The sequence below is a fragment of the Scophthalmus maximus genome, chromosome 8 (genome assembly GCF_022379125.1).
Source record: "Scophthalmus maximus strain ysfricsl-2021 chromosome 8, ASM2237912v1, whole genome shotgun sequence".
NCBI classification, from domain to species: Eukaryota; Metazoa; Chordata; class Actinopteri; order Pleuronectiformes; family Scophthalmidae; genus Scophthalmus; species Scophthalmus maximus.
In genome coordinates this window covers 11928076-11947885 of record NC_061522.1, presented here as the reverse complement: position 1 = coordinate 11947885, position 19810 = coordinate 11928076, and the positions used below count along the sequence as shown (strand labels likewise).

Sequence of the window (19810 nt, the reverse complement as noted above, 5' to 3'; positions counted from 1 at the left end):
CTTGTTTGTTTTTTGAGATCCCAAAAAATGATCTGGGGCAACAAAGTATTTTCACAATTTTCTTTGAGACCAACACATGAGTGCTAATTTGCAGCATTTAAAATGTGTTTATAAAATATAATAAATGGCTTTATGAATGATTTTTAAAAATCATTTCATAATGGTCTGAAGAAAGTTGTGATCTATTTTAACTATTTTTAGGTTGCCAGGTTGTAAAGAATCAACCTATTCAATGGACCGCATGACCACTTGCCGTTTGGAAATGGCCTCAGTTAACAACGTATCAAAGTCAACAACTCTTTATGAAGTTTATTATTAACTCATCTAGAACTATTTCTTTACTGTCTATTAATATTTATAATAGCAGGTGACTTGTGATGATGACTTACTAGATAGTGAGACACGTCTGTGTCTTACTAACTGCACATTTGGTGACTTAGAAATGTCTCATGTAAATTGCTTATAGTCAGAATTCATGAACTCAAAAAGGGGCATTATTCGAATGGCACTGCATTGTTCAACTGTCCATTCATTTTCCGCTTACCAACTTGTTCAGGAGCTTCTGAACATAGACTATCAAACTCCAGTTCCACGATGAATGAGCAAACTTCGTCTGCGGATGAAGACCATCTGGTGTGGTTCAAATCCACAGAACAAGGAAATAGGTGGGCATCGTTTTTTTTTATCATCTGCTGTCTCAAAGGTCAACTATTCTCATGTCCAACCAACTGAACCAAGACCCTGCCATTTGGCAGACTGACACCTTCACACTCCCACTTTGTTGTGCAACGTCAATCTACACCTGGCTGAGACCCAAATAGGCCTACAGTATATTTCTAGAGTATCACCAAAACGTGGAACCATCCATCAATTTTATAATTGACTGGGTCCTGCTGCAAGAAAACTTTAACTGTAGAGGGCAATTTGGACTTAGACTTATCAGAAGAGGCCTCAGAGGTGCTAAATGCTGCAAAGATTAGTGTGAAGGACTCGAAATGTCCCCAAAAAATTCCCGCAATCTATATTTCTCCATGTCTAGTGTGCAACACTGACACCATGCGGTCATGTATCGGTACTACCTACCAGTTTTCTAGAAATGCATTCAATCATGCTGTTATGAGATATTCTATTTGTTTCGAATGCATTTTATTGTATTGAAGCATAAGATGAATAAAGGTCAAAAAAATCAGTGTCTTTAAAGATAGATCCAAAAACTATAACAGACGTTGAAAAGCTGAAAATAGATTTATTTGCATTTTCAATTTTAAAAAAGTCATTTCTTTTGATCCAGCAGCTATGGGAGACATACCTTCCAGATGAATTTATAGCTGAGAACGTTGGGACTTATTTTGCTGTGAAAGATTGGAAAGACATTCAATATGAGACACACAGGAAAATGATCATGAGTATGAGCGGTGGGCTCTTCATATTTCACAATTTGTGTCACATCAGATATATAATGGAGAAGGGGTGAATAATGTATCTTCCGAGGGCGTAATTCAGAGGTGCGAATCAGAAAAAGTGACGGAGCCGTGGCTTTGTGAATGGTTTGGTTGTTATGCGCCACAACCATATATAAAGAACTGCTCGGTTTTCTAGAGGGTCCTCTCGCTGCTGTCATTCAGCACCTTGACGTTACGTGACCCACCTCCGCCCCCTTTCACCACCTCACCTGTGGCCACATCACGAGGACGTCCCAAAACCTGAGCTCCATTCCTCATCATCACCACGAGGGCCCCGAGAGACGTTTCCCATGGTGATCTACATCCTGTGACAGTCTATTCTAGTCCTGTTCGTATTACATTCAGACATCTTTATTCTGCTCTGTTCTTCTTTGGGCTCTGTCAATTCATGAATTCAAAGGCCATATAATGTTGTATCCTAATTATCTACAATTTGTAAAATCACTTGTATCAGAATGGCAGCACGTGTCACATCCAATAAAAGTCTATTCCCGAAGAAAAGAAAAATGATGATTAGCTGACCAGAGTTTTTGGGTGTTTGGGAAGGAACAGCCCAGACATAACCATTCCCAAAGGACCGATTGTTCGGCAGGCTGCAGTGAAGTCATTCAATAGAATCACTAAACCACACGGCAAAAAGCATCAGCAACTGTCTATGAAACGTCAAACGCATCAGGTATCATATAAATCAACTTGTAAGTCATCTCACATGAGTGGAAACCATAAAAGACTTTTTTGAATACCATAAATCAGCAGATAAATGCACAAGGAGTTGTCTGCAGCAGGGGGGGGAAAGGAAGTCAGTATCTTCGAACTCTTAATTGAATTCCAGGGGTAGACCCGAAGGATGTGCATTTTTATTGATTTTATGAAGATAGAGGAAAGCGTTGCGAGGGAGGCGCCTGACGAAGTACGATCTTGAATTTGAAGCTCCTCACGCAGTGCCTGGCATATCAAATGGTCGTTGGGGTTTGTCAGATGCTCTCAGGGGCTCGAGCAGGTTCTCCGCAAGTTGTGAATCTCCAGTGAGACGCCTTCACATGCAGACACAGAGAACCTTGGGCCCTTGGCTTCAGAGTGAAAAAAGACATGATATCATATAATCTCTTGAAATTTCACTCATTTGTGCTTGTCCTGCCAGAAAGACTAAAATCTTTGCTGATGTCCAGGGACTTGACATCTGCAGTCGGATGCTGCAGCCCTGCAGCACCAGAGAAACATTCGGTATCGGTGCAGATGTGATCAGTTCTGTCAGAGTGCAGTGTTCCTCGGCTCAGGAAAGCGGAGCTGTAAACATTGCTTCTCAGTGACATGCCAGGCGGTTGGACGTGAGATTCCATCCCTCCCCGCGTCAGTTATGTCTCTGCACCTTGTTTCACGGACACATCGGTCGGAACTCATCAAAGCTGTGCCAGCTGTGCAGAATAGCAGGAAACAACACATGTACGACGCAGTTTCATATGAGAGCCTCTGTCCGTCAGGATCATTACTGTGTGCATCACCCCAACTACACAAAAAACAACCTTTCTGATAAGAATTAAATGATGTAGTTAAAAAAATGCACACCATTAATTCCCCAATAATGTGAGAGATATTCCTTTGGCAATACGTCTACATCACACTTGTACAACCTTAGTCTTGATGCGTCTATATATCTGAGCGTGTAGATGTACAATCCATAATGTTTTGGAAGGAAGACTCACATTTCCAGTTCATTCTAGTCGATTTCTGTGACACACAAGTAAAACGCTTGGACTAAAAGAACAGTATATGCAGGAAATGAAACAACTACATTCAAAAGCAATATACACTAAACCTGGGAGTGTCGTGGTGGTCAGTATATCAGCTGGACTTGATGATGATCTGAGGTTTCAAAGGTTGGAAAATATGAAATGCCGTGTTTGCTGAGAAACAGGAAAGATCTGTTGGGAGATCAAATAGAAACAGCTAAACAAGTTCCAAATGTGTTATATCTTATCTTGATACAAACATTAAATCCATGTTCTGATGGAAAATAGTATCGCTCACTGTTAACTGATCGGGGTTAATGAGACCAGTTCATATTGCCACATTTGCCTGTGAAGTTGTTATGTAATGATTTTGTGGAGATTAAAAAACGATGGTCAGCAGAAGTCACCTTCTGTTCTAGGTCTTTATTTATATTATTATCTATTTTTCTTTTCTCTGTCTCCCCCACTGTCCTCACAGATAACTCTCAGACTGTGGCCCTCAGAAAGTAATAAAAAGTGTGTGTGTGTGTGTGTGTGCGTGTGTGTGTGTGTGTGTGACTGATGACTTGCAGGTGGCGATGTGTGATTTTCAGTTTCAAGTGATTGCGGAGGTGTGTTCCATCTGCTGATTGGCCGGTAGTTGACAGCTCCTGGTTTCTGAAAGCTCCGAGACAAACACAATCTTTGGCTTCACTGTATTGTTGTTTTTCTGAGTAAGCGTCCAGCCCCTTTGGCTGTTGTGTAATTTGCTCCCTAACAATTTAACTTTCTTGCTTGTGTTTGGATAATTGCCATCTCCAAGCTGTAGTCATGACAAAGGAGATTTGTGGGTAGCCATTAGGCAGCTCGAGGCTATAATCTTAAAACATATAATTACTTTGAAAATTTGTAAATTATTGCACACTCCACAAACAACCTACTTAGTACCAGTATTAGTGGCAGCAGTTGTGTGAGAGGCAATGTTTCTTAATTCACTTGTTAGAAACAGTTTTTGGTATAACCTTGATGTTAACTGCTCCCTTGAACCTTGACTCAAATGGTCCATTCTTCAGAGCAGTTGGCGAGAGTCTCGCCATCTTATGTGAAGTTCAGGTTAACCTCAGCTGAGCCAAGGTTTGCTTATTTGAAAAAAAAAAAGAGTAAATTAATATATCTCCATCTAAGCTTGACAAAGCTCAATGTGGACACCAACTGGACAGAAGGTGACGTTACAGCCTGGTTATCATACAGCATGCGTCAGAGGCATAGACTGTGTACAAACGGTCACAGGTCTCCCGGTTAAGTTAATTTGTTAGCTTCATATTTAATATTAATTTTTTCATGGTCTGCTGCTTTTTAATTTTGTGATGTTGTATAATCGTGTTGTAAAATATGACTGGAACAATAAGGTGATGGATATAGGAATGACATGGGAAACCTAAACAACTACAATACATCAACTTACAATACCATATTTATTAGATAGCATGATGGTGATAGTATTAAAAGTTCTGTTTGTGTTATATAATAGCTAACATATATTACATGTATATTATTTATATACAATGTATATTTACACTCTCTGTACAAAAACCACCATACTCCTTATCTGTCACTGTAACCCTGCACTTTGGTATTTAATGCTTCTTTTGCACTTCTGGTTGGATGTCAACTGCATTTCATTGGTTCTGTACTTGTATTCTGTCAAATGAAAATAAAGTTGAATCTGAATCTGAATCGGATCTGAATAATTGTACGGCGCCAATTTGACTCATCTCCTAGATATAAATGTCATACACTTAGCGTTTCTGAAATCAATCAGATTCGCTGATGTTAGTGGAGAAATCGAAATCAGATGAATTACATGTCTCAGAAATTGCTGCCGAAAATAAACGTTTCACTGTCGGCCACTGGACATTATAAAGTAGCAGCACAGCTGGCTCAGAGATTTGCCTAGATGCAGTTGATTCCCCGTTTCTCCCAAACAGCAGCCTGTATCCTTTCAAGGGCTAGAGAGTCTCTGTATTGTTAGGGCACCTTTTGAAATGCCCCAACACACACATACACACACACACACACACACACACACACACACAATCCGCAACTGTTTCACAACCTTACTGCAGGAAAGAATGAAAAGAAAGAAAACTTGCATGATCTCACTCTCGCATCCCTTTGGCTCGCTCCCAGAGCAGATGGCAGCAGCAGCATGCAGGTCTCTGTTGGTCTCTGTGAAGGTGAGGATGTCTGGAAACAGTTCATCCCTCCAAAAAAAGGGGGGGAAAGCAACAAATGATGTTCAATTCATATATGCAGTGTGAGGGTTCTAAATACAAATATGTAAAGTTGGCAGACTCAAGGGGGTTTCACAGAGAAGATCACACAACTATAGAAATGCCAAAATGTATGCAGTATGCTTACTTTACAATAGAGCAATTTCTTTCTTTTTTAACAGTTTTGCCAATGATAATGAGCACCACCATCTCCTGCAAATAATACTTAATTCACTGAAAGTCTTTGTGATCTTTCTATTTTTGTTATTATCTTCCCACATAAGGACCTTTAAAGAGACTATTTCAACTTTTGGACTCTTTTACTTTCCTGTTTTATATATTTATATTTGTGTGTTATGTTTTGCATCCTGTCTCTGTCTTGGTTCCCCTCTTTGTGGCTTTCTGCCTGACCCTCACAGCTCAGGATGATGCTTGAAAAATAATTTATGCATAACAAGCATTATAGGTGAAAAGGAAATTACCTTCTCAGATCATATACGCACTGTGAGTATATTGATTTTCATGCATTTATGCTGGTATGGGGCATTCAAATATAAGTTGTGTGTTTATATATTCAGATTATTTAAGAGTGCATTCTGATGTGATGTTTATGCAAATATTACATGAGAATGAGATTAAACAATTAAACATTTGAATAAACTCATTCACCTACGGGTTTTCCTTTCAGAAAACACTTAAGGGCAAGTGATACAAATCACTGCAAGATGAAGGGTGAAAGGTAAGTGATGTAAACTGGCTTTATCATCAAGGACAACAATAACCACTAACATTTTCACCACAGATGGGCGTGTGTATATATATACACTACAGATGTAGCACTATTCAATTTAAACAGTGGTTTGACACATTGGAAGTGAACACATTTTCAAGGTGATAACAAGTTGACAACTACAGTAATGAATTCGTACCCTGGGCACACTGTATACCCCAGTCAGGCAACACTAACTTTTATTTATTATAATGATGGCATTTCATAAAGTCATGACACTTATTTAATATGATGTTGAATGATTGGTTAAAAATAAATAAGCTGCATCTTGTGGCTCTATTCCTATTGGTTGCAAAAACGATTGCAGTAGTACCCCATATGAAATGATCTTAGACTTCATACTGACGACATGGTGACATCATCATGAACTACTACACTTCTCTATCCAGTTTTCCCCTCATCTTCACAGAGCAGCCTTCTCCTGCTCACCCACTGCTCACACCTTCCTCTTCATTACCATACATGTCTTTCCTCCACACACCTTTTCTCACTTCCACAGCAGCAGGTAAATCACCATCATCATCATCATAGCAATCTGACAGGTGGTTTGTCAAGACATAACAGATCTAACGCAAGATCCAGAAAAGCTTCTTCGTTTGCTTTTTTTGACTATTACTCATCAAGCCTTGTCCCTTTTGACTCAGTTTCTCCACCTGCATGTTGAAAGTCCTTGTTTGCCTTTTCTGTAACTTATCTTGCAACTCTAACTCAACCATTTGAGTCCAAACCTTTTTTCATTGAGCCGTTCCACTTTCTTTGGATGTGTTGAGCTGAAGGCCAGACTGACTGACGGACACGGGCATCCTCAACAAACCTTTTTTTCATGTGTCAATGATATACCAGGGTTATGGCCAGTGGCTCTGTCTTGACATCTCACATTTGATATTTGATATTTCATGAAATGTGGAAGCGAATATGCCTTTTTCATGTGCTCAGATTATATTTGTCAAGCTATTAAGGTATAGACAAGTTTAAAAGACCCTGTGACCCTTGAAGTATCAAATGGATAAATGGATGGATTTTACAAATATTTGTGATTTGTAATGTTGTTTTACATTTCCATCGGGTTCTTCAGCCTCAAATCACTAACTTTATTGACAGAACTGATCGGCAAAAATTGTTTTTTACCACAGAAATTTAGCAGACAAAGACATGGCATGCAAAAAGCATAGCATCTATATGTTTAGTACTAAACATCAAATAAATGGTTCTTTTTACAACAGTCAAGTATTTATTGATCATTAGTGGTTCCATTGGAGACACCAGACAACAGCAACAAAAACAGACACTAAATGTACCAAGTAAACATCCAGAATCAACGCAATAAAAATAAAAACAGCTTAAAAAGATTCCTCAATTGAATTTCGTGGTTGAAGGAGCTGGAGCCCTTTTACAGCAGTGAGTTGAGCATGTCATTACGACAAAATCTATTCCTGGCATGGGTGATTTGCAGGAAACTAGCACAGACACATCATGAAGTCTTTACTGTTAAACGCTAATTTTGTAGGTACAGCAATCGAAAAATGTCTTCAAAAGTGCACAACTGTTTGTGTTTGCTTTAATCTACTCAACACTTTATGGTCGCATGTTGCATATATTTTCTGGTGAAGTGAAAGTTGGTCAATGTTTTGAACCTGGTAAAAAGCTGGTGGTACACACAGTGAATGTCATTATGTTCAACAGACATATGTTTAACAATATAGGAACACATATGTGCCTTGATTTTAATTTTAAGTGTTCGTCCATTGTAACAAGTAGTGCAAAATCTAAAGATGTGTCCATGCAATATGTAGCCTAAAACTGATCCACTCGCGTCACACTGGAACAAATATTGCCAAGATGTGGAAAACCAGATGCAGGAGAATGTTAGTTATTTTCTTCAGCTGTGGTAAGGAGCACCATGTCTGAGCAGACCCACGCAGTAAGACATGTGACGTGAGGGAGATCGTGGGCGAAGTCATGCTCACGGGAAAGGAGACAACAACGTTATGACGCAATACTGGGGTCACATTTAGGTGTTTGGAGGGCGTTCAACACCGGATCTGTGTGTGTGTGTGTGTGTGTGTGTGTGTGTGTGTGTGTGAGTGCCCCGATCGTGAGTCTCGCTTTGTCAGATTTCTGAATGTTTGGTTGATTGTCAATCACTCTCAACATTACTTCTTCTCAGTGACCGTGGAGGGAAGGCAAATTGATGAAATCATAATAGTCTAAAATGAGTGTGTCACCATTGTTCATTCATGCTTGTGTGGTCACATTCTCGGCCATACACACACACTCACACACACTCGAGAGCTGAGACCCTCACAACACACTCAGTGCACAGTCAAAAGTGTTCAACCAAGGCTGGTGATGTTGGAGCGACCACCGGGGGGCGCCACAATACGGTGGCCCGACCGACGTGGGATATAGTCATCGATCTGTGCCCCTGAGAGATAGAGACCACATTCAAATGTTAGATTTATTTAATTCAAATGAATGTGGTTGTCAAACACCTCATGACACCTCCTGATTTCATTTAAAAAAAGATCTGGATTTTTTTATTCCAACTGAAAAGCATCACCAGATCTTAAAAACTTGTACAAATGATAAACTGGAACTTCTGTTACCTGACAGGCTGAAGTTGGACTGGTGTAGGTTGCGTATTGGTGGTGGTTGGTTGAAGGTTGGTGACGTTCTGGCCGATGGAGAGGGAGTGATATATTTGGCCATAGGAGCGACATCATGCACAGGGCCTTCATACATCCCACGAGTAACACCCTGCTTCACCTGGAAAAACGAGACAAAGCACATCTACTAGTCACTCTTCACAAATAAAATGGTCTTTAACACACTATACATATTATAATATGTAGCTAGTATAATCAGTATATTTTGCTTACGCTTTTAACTTGAAATTACATTGTTTTCATACCTTATAAGTATGACTGAACTGCATAATCTAGTGTGTTGTATTTAATAAATATATAATATGGGGCATTTAATAGATATATTGGAATAGTGCCAGCGACCCAAATTAAATTGGATCAGTTTTTTTGCTGTGCATTTTTTTCTTGACAAGACAAGTAACAAAGGAGCTACAAGGAAACGCACATTGGATGCATCATCTAATCTTTGTGGCGGAACTATTTTTAAATCTCCCATTTTTTAAACTGCAATAGGAATCTTTTTTTTTTTTTCAAACCTCCATGTTCTGTACCTGGTTTCTGAACTTAACGCGTCGGTAAGCATAGTCTGGGAAGGGCTTGCAGGGAATGAAACGGCCGGCGCCCTGCTGAGCCTGCAGCTTGCCCTCCTCATAAACCACCCGACCTTGACTCAGCACCAGTGCTGGACCTCCGCGGCACTCCAGTCCCTCGAAGATATTGTATTCTGAAGCCTGTGTGTGGACAGGGATAAAAGATACAAGACAAAGAAAGTGGAGAAAGGATATTAAGCAGAACGACAAGGGAGTTTTATTTCCTGTTTCCCCTCACATTTATAACAGTGTTATCCTTTATTGTTGAGGCCCACTGCGCTGTTTCACAAAGCATTTTATCATATCTCTCTATCAGAGTTTAATACATGCAGTAAAATGCAGCAGTTTAGAAGATGGGGGTGCATAAGTGAAAGAGGCTTAGGACATATAGAAGGGGAGACAGTGTGAATACAGGGGGATGGTAGGGAGATGTACCACAGAATGGGTGAGGGGTGAAAGGGGGATTAAAAGTAAAGCCGGCAGCAGTCTGGATTTGAGCCTTTGAGACCGGTCGGAGCAGACTGAATACATTAACCACTGTGTAATATCTTCACTGTATTGTGTCACATTGCTCGAGGCAAATTCTTTGGCCCAGAGGCCAGTCTCCTGAATTTAAATGCATCATTTGGTCGTGAAATTTAAAAAGGTCAGTTCATCTTTTCAGTTCATCAACTTGCTAAAAGAGACATATTATTTACACTACAGTAGATCTCAGGTTTCTCCTCACCAGCTGAGATCTTTCACTGGGCTTTTTAACCTTTTTCACACTCTACAATCTCCCCGATGAAACCTTCCTACCTGCAGTCTTCCTTCTAAACAGCTGATTTACCCATCCTCCCTTTCCCCTTTGTCATCTTTCCTATCCCTCTGTCGTTATTTTATTTTTTTTTGGGGTCCTCACCGATTGCTGGTTTTTGGCCGAGATGGTTTTGGTGCTGTCAGGGTCCCAGATGACGACGTCAGCGTCAGAGCCCACAGCTATCCGGCCTTTACGAGGGTACAGATTGAAGATTTTAGCAGCGTTGGTAGATGTGACTGCCACGAACTGGTTCTCATCCATCTTCCCCATGGCCTGAGAGACAAATAAATGGTTATTTAAAACAAAGAACACTCACGGCGATACACAAACACACGTGTGCTCGTTGCTCACCACGGCCTTGTCCCAGACGAAACCCATTCGCTCCTCCACTCCATTGGTTCCCTCTGGGATGAGGGTGAAGTCATCTTTGCCAATTGCTTTCTGAGAAAGGCTGTATGCACAGTGAGCACTGCCGACCACCTGGAGGTCCCCACTTTTTCACAGCAAAAAGAAAAAAAAAGATGAAATTATCAGCCTTTACCCTGCAGTTATTAAGATGTCAAACATTATATTTTTATTCGCATCATTTTAAAACATCCTCAACTATTGAATACATGCAGTTCAACCTTAGTGATCAGATGCCAAGCTAAGATATTTTAGCTACAAAAATCAATTGAAGACAAAGATCATATTGTACAATGATAAACACATTCATTTCTACTATGAGCGACGAGGTGTCCTCATTGAGAACGTGATTTAATACAACTCATATATTTGCCTGGAGAAAGAAAAAAAACAAACAGTTGAACCAGCAAAGTATTAACTGGACCACATAAATATTTATCATTAAAAAAAACACACAACACATATGCTCACTTTACCTCCTGGTACACAAGAGGCAGATTTTGACTGATAAAGAGCTACGGTATCTCTGTCACCACTTGAATTATTTGTTAATTCCAGTGATTACTTCATGCCAGCGAGCAATGTGATCATCGCCCCAATGCCAAGAGAGTGCTTATTACGGAAATAATGGGCCTTACTCGATTGTGAGACAAAGTGTTATTCTATTGTTTGCACTTCAAAAGACCCCCTCCAAAAAACTAACAAACACCCTGTCTCTTCAGCAGAAGCTCAGAGACAACAGCAGTATCACACCAGTGGTGCGACAGCATGGACCCGCCTTGAGAAGCTGGAGTTGCAGACAAAGAGTGGAGGAGCAGGGAGGAGTGAAGAGGAGGAGGAGGAGGAGAAGGAGCAGGGAGGCACACAGTAGCCAAGGCAACAGATGATGAAGGATTCTAGTTCCTGTGCTATTTATGGAATCAGGGACAGTCAGAAGTGTACAGCAGTTTTTCCTGTACATTATGTATGTGTGTGAATATATATTCTGAAGGGAGGTGGGGCACTTTATTCTCCTCTGCAAAACTCATACGTTAACTTGCCATTATCACAAATTTCACAGTACACGTTTAAAGTTGCTTCAGAATGATTACACCATCTTTTATTCATTATCAAGTCTCTGTCAACCTCATATGAATAGCGTCACCTTCTCTCCATCTGTTTTTCCTTTGTCACTAAAGCACTTCTGACATTGTGCATCACACCAGCAGGTGCTTGTGGCATGAATACCCAGAGAATGTCTCGGGGGCAAACAGAGAGTTAGATCCTCGCTGTAGTCTCCTTTGGTGTCATCCAGCTGATTCGTATTCCACTTTGTGCAGAAGTTAGAGCTAAATTAAGCCCTTTGTCTCTCCTCGCCCCATATTAATGAGTAAAGTTTATGTTCTAGTGTTTATGAAATATAATATAGGCTACATTTCAGGTTTTCTAGAATATAATCATCACTCATTGCACATTGGGGAGTTGCATTAAAAAGAGGCATAAGTACATTCTGAATCGTGTGCATTGACTGCTGAGAAGGTTGAGGACATACCAAGCTAGCAGTGTATTGAGATGGTCCGGAGTTGTGGGATCAGGACTCAGAGGTGGAGAGGTCACATATGCCGCCGCTTTGGCCCAGTTCTTGCTCCAATAGTGGGAACCGTCAGTGGCCAGGCTCGCTGTGATCGGCTCCCCGAACACTACAGAGCCTGTAGAGGAGGGACGATAATGTTCACATAGGATACGTGAAACGATTAGAACTTGTTTTTCCAAAATAAAGACTGGGAAGTAAAAGAAATAGGCTGACCTTTCCTACGGGCCTGGGTGATGGTGTCAGCTGCACTCTTGCTCATCACCTTGGTGATGTAGACAGGACAGTTCACGCGGTTACCAAGGGTGATGGCACGAAACACCGCCTCAGCTTCCAGCTGCATGGGAAGGAAGTGTTAAAACCTGCGCAGTGATGGATGGCTGGTCGAACCATGGGGCGGTGTATGAAACTCACCTCCTCAGGACGACTCAGAGGATGGCCTTCAGGTCCGGTGATTCCCATTCCGAGGATTTTTCTCTGTTCCTAAAACACAAAAAGAACGGGACGTTTCATAATTATCATCATGTGCTACTGTCAGCATTACCAGCATAACATACAATACCTGTCTGATCATATTTTACCCACAGGACTTACATTTTAGTTCCTTTTGCTTGTATCTCATAACTGTAAAATGAAAATCTCATGGTCTGTCATGCCATCAAAGAAAAGAAAGTGTGCATTGTAATCCTAGGAAGCCAATTCTCCGTGGGAAGCTTGTTCTGGCTTCCATCGCTATGCTTCTGACAGCGCTGTCTGCAGCTCAGGGAAATTAAGATGAAAACCAGACCCCCACCTCCTTCCTTTATTCTACTGTATGCACTGTATGTCATTATTAATCATCAGCACTCCCATCATCATTCATTACCCTCAATCCTTTTCACATACATTAAGGTCCTCAGCACAATTTCCCCCCTTAATCAGGACCATCACATCCATGACCATGACGACCATTATTCATCACTTTTATCGTCACTATCAGCACCTTCACTCTCACCGTCTTAATCACCATTACATCATCATCATTAGTGTAATAACAGTCAAAAGTAGCGCTGGCCTAAGATAAACCTGTCGCTCTCTGCTGCTGCAGGCGCGGGGACAATTATTCTCTCTCTCAGAGCTGGAGAGTTATGCAACAAGATTATTTTTCAACCAGTGAAAGTGAAGGAGTAAAAAGGCAGAAGACTGGTCATGATTCTGTTCATCCACGTGTTGTTAGTTACTTTACCACGTTAAACTACAAATGGTTGTGATGGTGCTACAAGAGGTTGCCGCAAAGAAATAATAAGAGGTCATGGAGCATTCACCTGAGCGATCAGGTCTCCATTTTCAGCATGAACCAACACCACCGCACCCAACTGCTTCAGGAAGGTGAAGGCCTCGTAGAGCTGAGAGAGGCAGGAGTGCAAAGAACGGGAAAAGAGAAACAAAAATCACGTATTTACACAAGGTAATTAGTGCAGTATTACCTACTTCTGATGGGTATAGCTAATGATTTTTGAAACATACCTGAGAATCTGACATCTGGTACACGTCCTTATAAGCCATGTAGACCTGGAATGAGTTGATACCTGACAAGAGTGGAAGCAAAGATGTTTGACAATGTTTTCGTGACAGGAAGTTGATAAAGGGAGACTCTGGAGCAAGAAGCTAAACTCGTGTATCACAAAATATTTTAAACAAAATCGAGATCAAGGCAAAACCTAAAGTTACAAAACACAAAACAAGCTCATCTAGCATTCAAAGCCTCTGAGCCAAGAACTACAATTATTCTGTATTTCCGATGGAAACTGGCCACACAAGCTGCAGCCTTGGCTCAGTTGCTGCATTATTTTGTAGCTGCCCCCAAAGACAAGTGATTTTTTACTTAAAACAGATTACAAGCGACATTTATACACTGCCACCATGACAGCGCCGCAATTAGAACAATGGCTTTCGGCCATCCCTTCGCCATAAGAGGATTCAGCACCGGGCCAAGTTGTTTCTAAATCTGTCCCTATTGTTTTTCTGAAACGGATCCCAGAATGGCCATTTACACGGAACTGAAGCGGGAACTTCAGCAATGACCGCAGCTCGGAAGTGTTATATGAATATAGAATAGCTAAAATTGACCCACCTTTCTCTTGCACTAGCAGCTCCAACTCATATTTAACAGTCTCGTCCCACTGGGGGATGTCTACGTGCAGGGAGTAGTCGCAGCAGGCCTTCTTATCTGCAGCCTCCTGCCAGTGCTCAAAGGCCATCAGCAGGCTGTCGCCAGGCTGCGGGGTCACATGGTCAACTAAGTGATGAGAGGGGTCAAAGGTTAAAATGGAAAGCAACCTGATTTTTTATTTACCTTTTGGTCACAGAATGTATTGTATGTTGCGTGCACGCTCACTGATCATGGTAGTGCCCCCAGCAAGTGCAGCCTTGGTGCCCTGGAAGAAATCATCAACAGGCCTGTTGCCCAGATAGGACTTCATGAGACAGGTGTTCACATCTATTCCCCCTGGTATCACCATGCGGCCATTGGCCTCGATCACCTTGACACCCCCCGGAACAACCAGGTTCTCCCCCACCTGCCTGCCAAGGATTAGATACACGTAGGAGTGTTAGAGGCAGGCAAAGAGCGGGAACGAGAGGAGAAGATGTCTTACAGGAGAATGTGTGTGTGGATGAAAAGGGGGTTGTGGAGGATGGGAAGGTTGGAGAACAAAGAGAATAAGGAAGTGAAGGAATACTCATTAATAATAATAGTAATCACAACCCTAACAACTACATTTAATGCCTCTGTGGTGCTTTGACAAAGCCAGCTCCTTATGTACGCACTTAATGAGCCCATCCTCAATGTAGACATCTGCATAGAGAGACTGGTCATCGTTGACCAACCGTCCTCCTCTGATCAACAGCTTCTCACTCTGCAGGAAAGAAAGTACAGAGAAGGGGGGGAATGGGGAGGAAGGCAAGAAGAGGTACAGTAGGGGTGGCAGTCAATTTTGACATATTCCACAATCAGTTATGTAATCTGTGACTTTATAGCTATAATGTCACATAGTGCAGGGGAAAGGATGGGTGGAAAGAAATGTTTTAGCCACACCAGGGCTGTTCATGAGGGGGTGTCATTACTGTAAAACTATATGTGCAATTGTTGTACAGGATTAGATTAAAAATACAATCAAACACTGAAAAAAGTGGGCTTGTTTTCACACTGAGCTTCTGGATAATCAAACTACTATGGAGAGTGCCCGGCAACAGTACCAGGAAGATGTTGTGTCACCATGGTAACCAGTGATCATCCATGGTTCGGCTGACAGCCCTGCTAAATCCTCATCTATACAGTCGACTGAAATGTAATGCTTATATGGATTCTCTGGAATAACAGTGGAGGCTCTCTGCAGAGTGCATGCTATCAGATAAGTGTATGTTTGTTCAAGTCCAGTCTCACACCTCTGTGGTGATTTATTAAAGTCACTGTTTCCCGTGCGACTCCTGATTCGACCGTCGAGTCGACTGAGTTAATCCCTTTGACAGGCGTCGAGATTACACGACAACACTGTCCGAACCTGAGCAGGAGCTCGAGCTCGATTTTACGCACAGACACGGTCTGTCTTGTCGTTGCTGCTTCCCACAGGGGACGGTATCCTGGAGGGGCCTTCTGCTCTCCGCTGCTCTCGCTATAAGAATTTAATCCCCCCTCCCTCCCCTCCTCTGCCGGCACCGGCTGCAGGGTTTTGCATACAAGCAAGAGCCCTCTCCGGCCAACAGGCCGCCGGGTCTCTTACCGTCATGTGGAGGAGGATGCTGTTCTTTTCCTGGTAACTAGTCCCAGACATGCTCCCTCCGTCGACCTGCGCTAACGCTCCGGGCCCCTGTCGTCTCCCAGGAGCTCTGTTGGTTTCTGTTTCCGTGTGTGTGTGTGTGTGTGTGTGTGTCTGTGTGTGTGTGTGTGTGTGTGTGTGTCTGTGTGTGTGTGTGTGTGTGAGGGAGAGAGGGACAGCGGCGCGCCGTACGGCTGCGTCACAGTGTGCCAGACACGACGGTTACGATCCTCTGCGTGCGTGCGTGCTGCCCGGTGGTGGCGTTCACTGCACCGAGTAAAGACGGTGTAGACACGCACATAAACACACGGGGGGGGCACACAGGCAGCACATGATGTGAGAGAGCACGCAAACAATGCAGCTAGAGGATTTCTGTCTGCCGCTGTCCGATTCAGCACCACGGACTCCACGGAGACGCGCTCTCATTCGTGTGTTTTTGGACACATTTTTATTTGGGCTAAAAAGGCGCAAGACAAAATGGCCAATCTGCAATGCAGCACACAAGTTCATCATTAATGCAGCCGCAAGCAGCTCGCTGATAATAGAGAAAAATAAAGATGTTAATGAAACGGCATCGGCCAACACAGCCTCGTTATCTGAATATAGATGATATAAAATACTTTAATCCGAGAAAAAAAAATGGTGCTCTCTGGTCCACTACTCTTAATATTACAACAGACTATCTATTGGGAAGCCAAATGACACAGACAACAAGAAAAGGCCAAAAAGTCCAATCCCCAGTCTTACCTGTCCGTCGGCGCTGTCCACCCCCGGTGACAATCGGACCTCCACACCGGCGCGTGCGTCGTCCTGCTCCCCGGGCGGGTCGCTCAGTGACCCCTGCCGGGCCTGGCTGGACGTCTTGCTGACGGCTCCACCGGCGTCCAAGAGCCTCTCCCGGCTCCCGCTCCTCGGGGTGCGGCTCCCTTTCCTCCCCACCGCGTAGTTGTCGAAGTCTATGGTCTTGCTCTCGAACGCCCCCTCCACGGAGCTGAACATCCCGAAGGATTTCCGCTGGTTCGGCCCGGTGGCGATCGGTCCCGCCAGGTAGACCGGCAGCTCATCCTCCCGGTTCCACTGCCTCCTGCAGTCAGACATCGTGGCTTCCGCGGGAGACGGAGACTTCCCCCAACCCGAGACGACGGAGACAGCAGCCTGGCTCGTTGTGCGTAAACCGGGTCAGAGTCCCGCCTCCCGGGCGATCGTTCGATGCCGTGAAGTGTGAAAAGCTGCTCTCTCTCGGGCTACCTAAGGACCCCGCCTCTCCACACACACACACACACACACACACACACACACACACACACACACACACACACACACACACACACACACACACACACACACACACTAAACAGTGAAATGATGCAGTGCTCCAGTTTTGATGGGAGGAGTGCTGGTGTGTCTAGAGCTTTACCTCTACAAGAGCCTGGATATCATACACACAAGACTCGTACACCCAAATAGAATGAAAGGGCAAGTTTTCCTACCCCCTCTTTGTCTTTGTCTCTCTACCACCCTTCTCTCTTCCCTTGTGAAATGTGGGGGGCTGTGCATGAGCAGATCGGATTAGCAGCCGTGTCATCTTTTATCCCACATCTGCAGGGATGGACAGATTGAAAAAAGGCCCTCTGTGCCTTCAGATTTAACGGCTGTTGTCACCCCAGGGGCTACGCAGCAGACATGTTGACATATGTCATATAGGTGCAGTGTTACTGTCATCATAAACAACGGCCCAGTGTCCCAGTACCAGACATGACCATGTGACAGCCAGCCAGCATGCACCGGGACCCTCAAATTTAAGCAGCTAAAAAGGATTCAGCCATCCTTCATTTTAAAACGTACACCTGTACATTTCCTACTGTGACATGTAGAAAACAAGTGTTTCCTACTGAGCAGCACTGGCAGTAAATGAGTGCATGCGGCTCAGGTAAGGCACCCGCCTGCAGCAGGTGCTTTTATCTCCACTGGCCTGAAACCAGTGACCTGTATGCTCATGGGATGTTTGCTGATGTGTCCTGACAGTGAGGATTAAAATCTTGTTCCAGGCAGCGACACTGGGGTTCTCGTGGCCCCTGGGCATACTGGTAGTATAATAATAATGATAATAATAAATTTCATTTATAGTAGTCCACGCTCCAACAACTGGGAGTCTCAAGTTCGGCACTCTCCCTGTTTGCATCCTACCTCAAGGACCGCACTCACAGGGTGCACTTGGAGAGGATCTGTGTCCGAACCCTGCAAACTCACCACTGGGGTCCCTCAGGGCTCTGTTCTGGGTCCCGTCCTCTTCTCTTTGTACACCAGGTCATTAGGCTCTGTCATTCACTCACATGGCTTTTCCTACCATTAACTACGCTTGTGACACCCAACTCACGTGGTCCTTTCCACAATCTGAAACCCAGGTGGCAGCGCGAATCTCCGCATGACACACTTGCGGACACAGCGGCAGGTATTGGTGCAGGCTCTTGTAATCGCACGCTCGGACTACTGAAACTCCCTCCTAGCTGGTCTGCCGACATGAGCCATTCGACCTCTGCAGCTCATCGGTTGGTCTTCAACCTACCTAAATGCTCCCACACTACACCACTCCTCCGCACCCTGCACTGGCTTCCGTTGGTGGCCCTAATCCGATTCAAGGCACTGGTACTCGCCTACCGTGCTGCGAATGGCTCAGGCCCTTCCTACAAAAAAAAAAATTGAAATTAAAAGAAATGGTGGTTCATGGTTGAATGCACTCATTGAAAGTCACTTTGGACAAAATCGTCTGCTAAATGAATGTAATGTAATGTAATGAATGGGACCTGTCTTTTCAGTACTCACGCAGGTGGACAGCTCCCAGGGAACAATGCAAACAGGAAACAACACATGCATGACTCTGGTCTCTGAGTTTTGTCACGATATGTGAAGCACATGTAGCTACGTGGACGCAGGCCTTTAGCATATATAGCACAGGTTATTGTTATGCAAACACTTGATAAGGGCCCAAATCATATGCATAATACATAATGTTAGAATGTAGGATTCAACATGATCAAATCCTAAAAAAATACTGATACATCCAAATGAATGGATGTATCAGTATGAGTTAATGGATCATCAGTTAATGTTAATACACAGCATGAACATTTGGTCATATTTTCTGAGTTTTGTATGTGTGTTGCTTTTCTTTGTAACTGTCACAAAAGCTGCTGGATGTCTAAATTCATCTCTGGATCAATAAAGTATCTATCAATCTATCTATCTCAAATCTGCTGGAATAGAAAGGGGCATCTGATCAGCCTCTCTGAAAATAGTAAAGTAGGCTACCTCTTATAATAAAGTTTTTTTTATTTAGTAAGATTTCCTAATCAAACTGGTGTTGAAATGCAGTTGATTTATAACCATCAAATATAACTCATCAGACCGTTGCTCAATATTTCAGAAGACAGTTGCGTCGCTGACAAAATCCACACAAACGCGATTAAGCACAGATCTACATATTTTAACGTTATTTTATGGATGGTGCGACCTTTCAGTCATTGCAGCCTCACTGAATATCAATCGCCAATCTTTTTAGAGTTTATTTTTATCTCGAGATGAGGGTAAGAAGTGATAAATGGTTTGGAAAGGTGATTTAAATTGTTCAAATCCTTTGGGCCTCATAAGTTTACGAGGCAAGAATAACCAATTGGTCATTTGATGGACATTTATTAACCCCCCCCCCCCCCCCCCCCCATTTAGGGGAGGGTCTATTTTAAGAGGGCGGGTCACAAAGTTGGGGTTGTTG

The 19810-nt window shown here is 43.1% G+C and overlaps 1 protein-coding gene across 2 annotated transcripts; it reads right to left on the bottom strand.

The window, feature by feature from the left end:
- Nucleotides 1-6184: 6184 nt before the first annotated feature.
- Nucleotides 6185-17326, bottom strand: crmp1 (collapsin response mediator protein 1). Of its 2 annotated transcripts, none has more exons than XM_035638351.2 (14): nucleotides 16789-17326; nucleotides 15053-15141; nucleotides 14622-14806; nucleotides 14358-14522; nucleotides 13751-13812; nucleotides 13549-13629; nucleotides 12659-12727; nucleotides 12461-12581; nucleotides 12206-12362; nucleotides 10621-10762; nucleotides 10372-10542; nucleotides 9432-9611; nucleotides 8842-9001; nucleotides 6185-8660 (listed from the first exon to the last, which is right to left on the bottom strand). In XM_035638351.2, exons 1-14 carry the CDS (start codon nucleotides 17137-17139, stop codon nucleotides 8569-8571), a joined length of 2025 nt encoding a protein of 674 aa, XP_035494244.2. In that variant the 5' UTR covers nucleotides 17140-17326; the 3' UTR covers nucleotides 6185-8568. The 2 variants fall into 2 exon arrangements, with proteins under 2 accessions (XP_035494244.2, XP_035494245.2); XM_035638352.2 differs by lacking the exon at nucleotides 16789-17326 and adding an exon at nucleotides 16006-16204.
- Between the last annotated feature and the right edge of the window lie 2484 nt (nucleotides 17327-19810).

Bases quoted from the DNA above. Each gene is read 5' to 3' on its own strand.
- crmp1 (XM_035638351.2), bottom strand. From the start codon at position 17,139: ATGTCTGACTGCAGGAGGCAGTGGAACCGGGAGGATGAGCTGCCGGTC. The intron at 12,363-12,460 runs GTCAGCCTATTT...CCTCCTCTACAG, and splicing joins CACCCAGGCCCGTAGGAAAG to GCTCTGTAGTGTTCGGGGAG. The intron at 10,543-10,620 runs GTGAGCAACGAG...TTTGTCTCTCAG, and splicing joins TCGTCTGGGACAAGGCCGTG to GCCATGGGGAAGATGGATGA.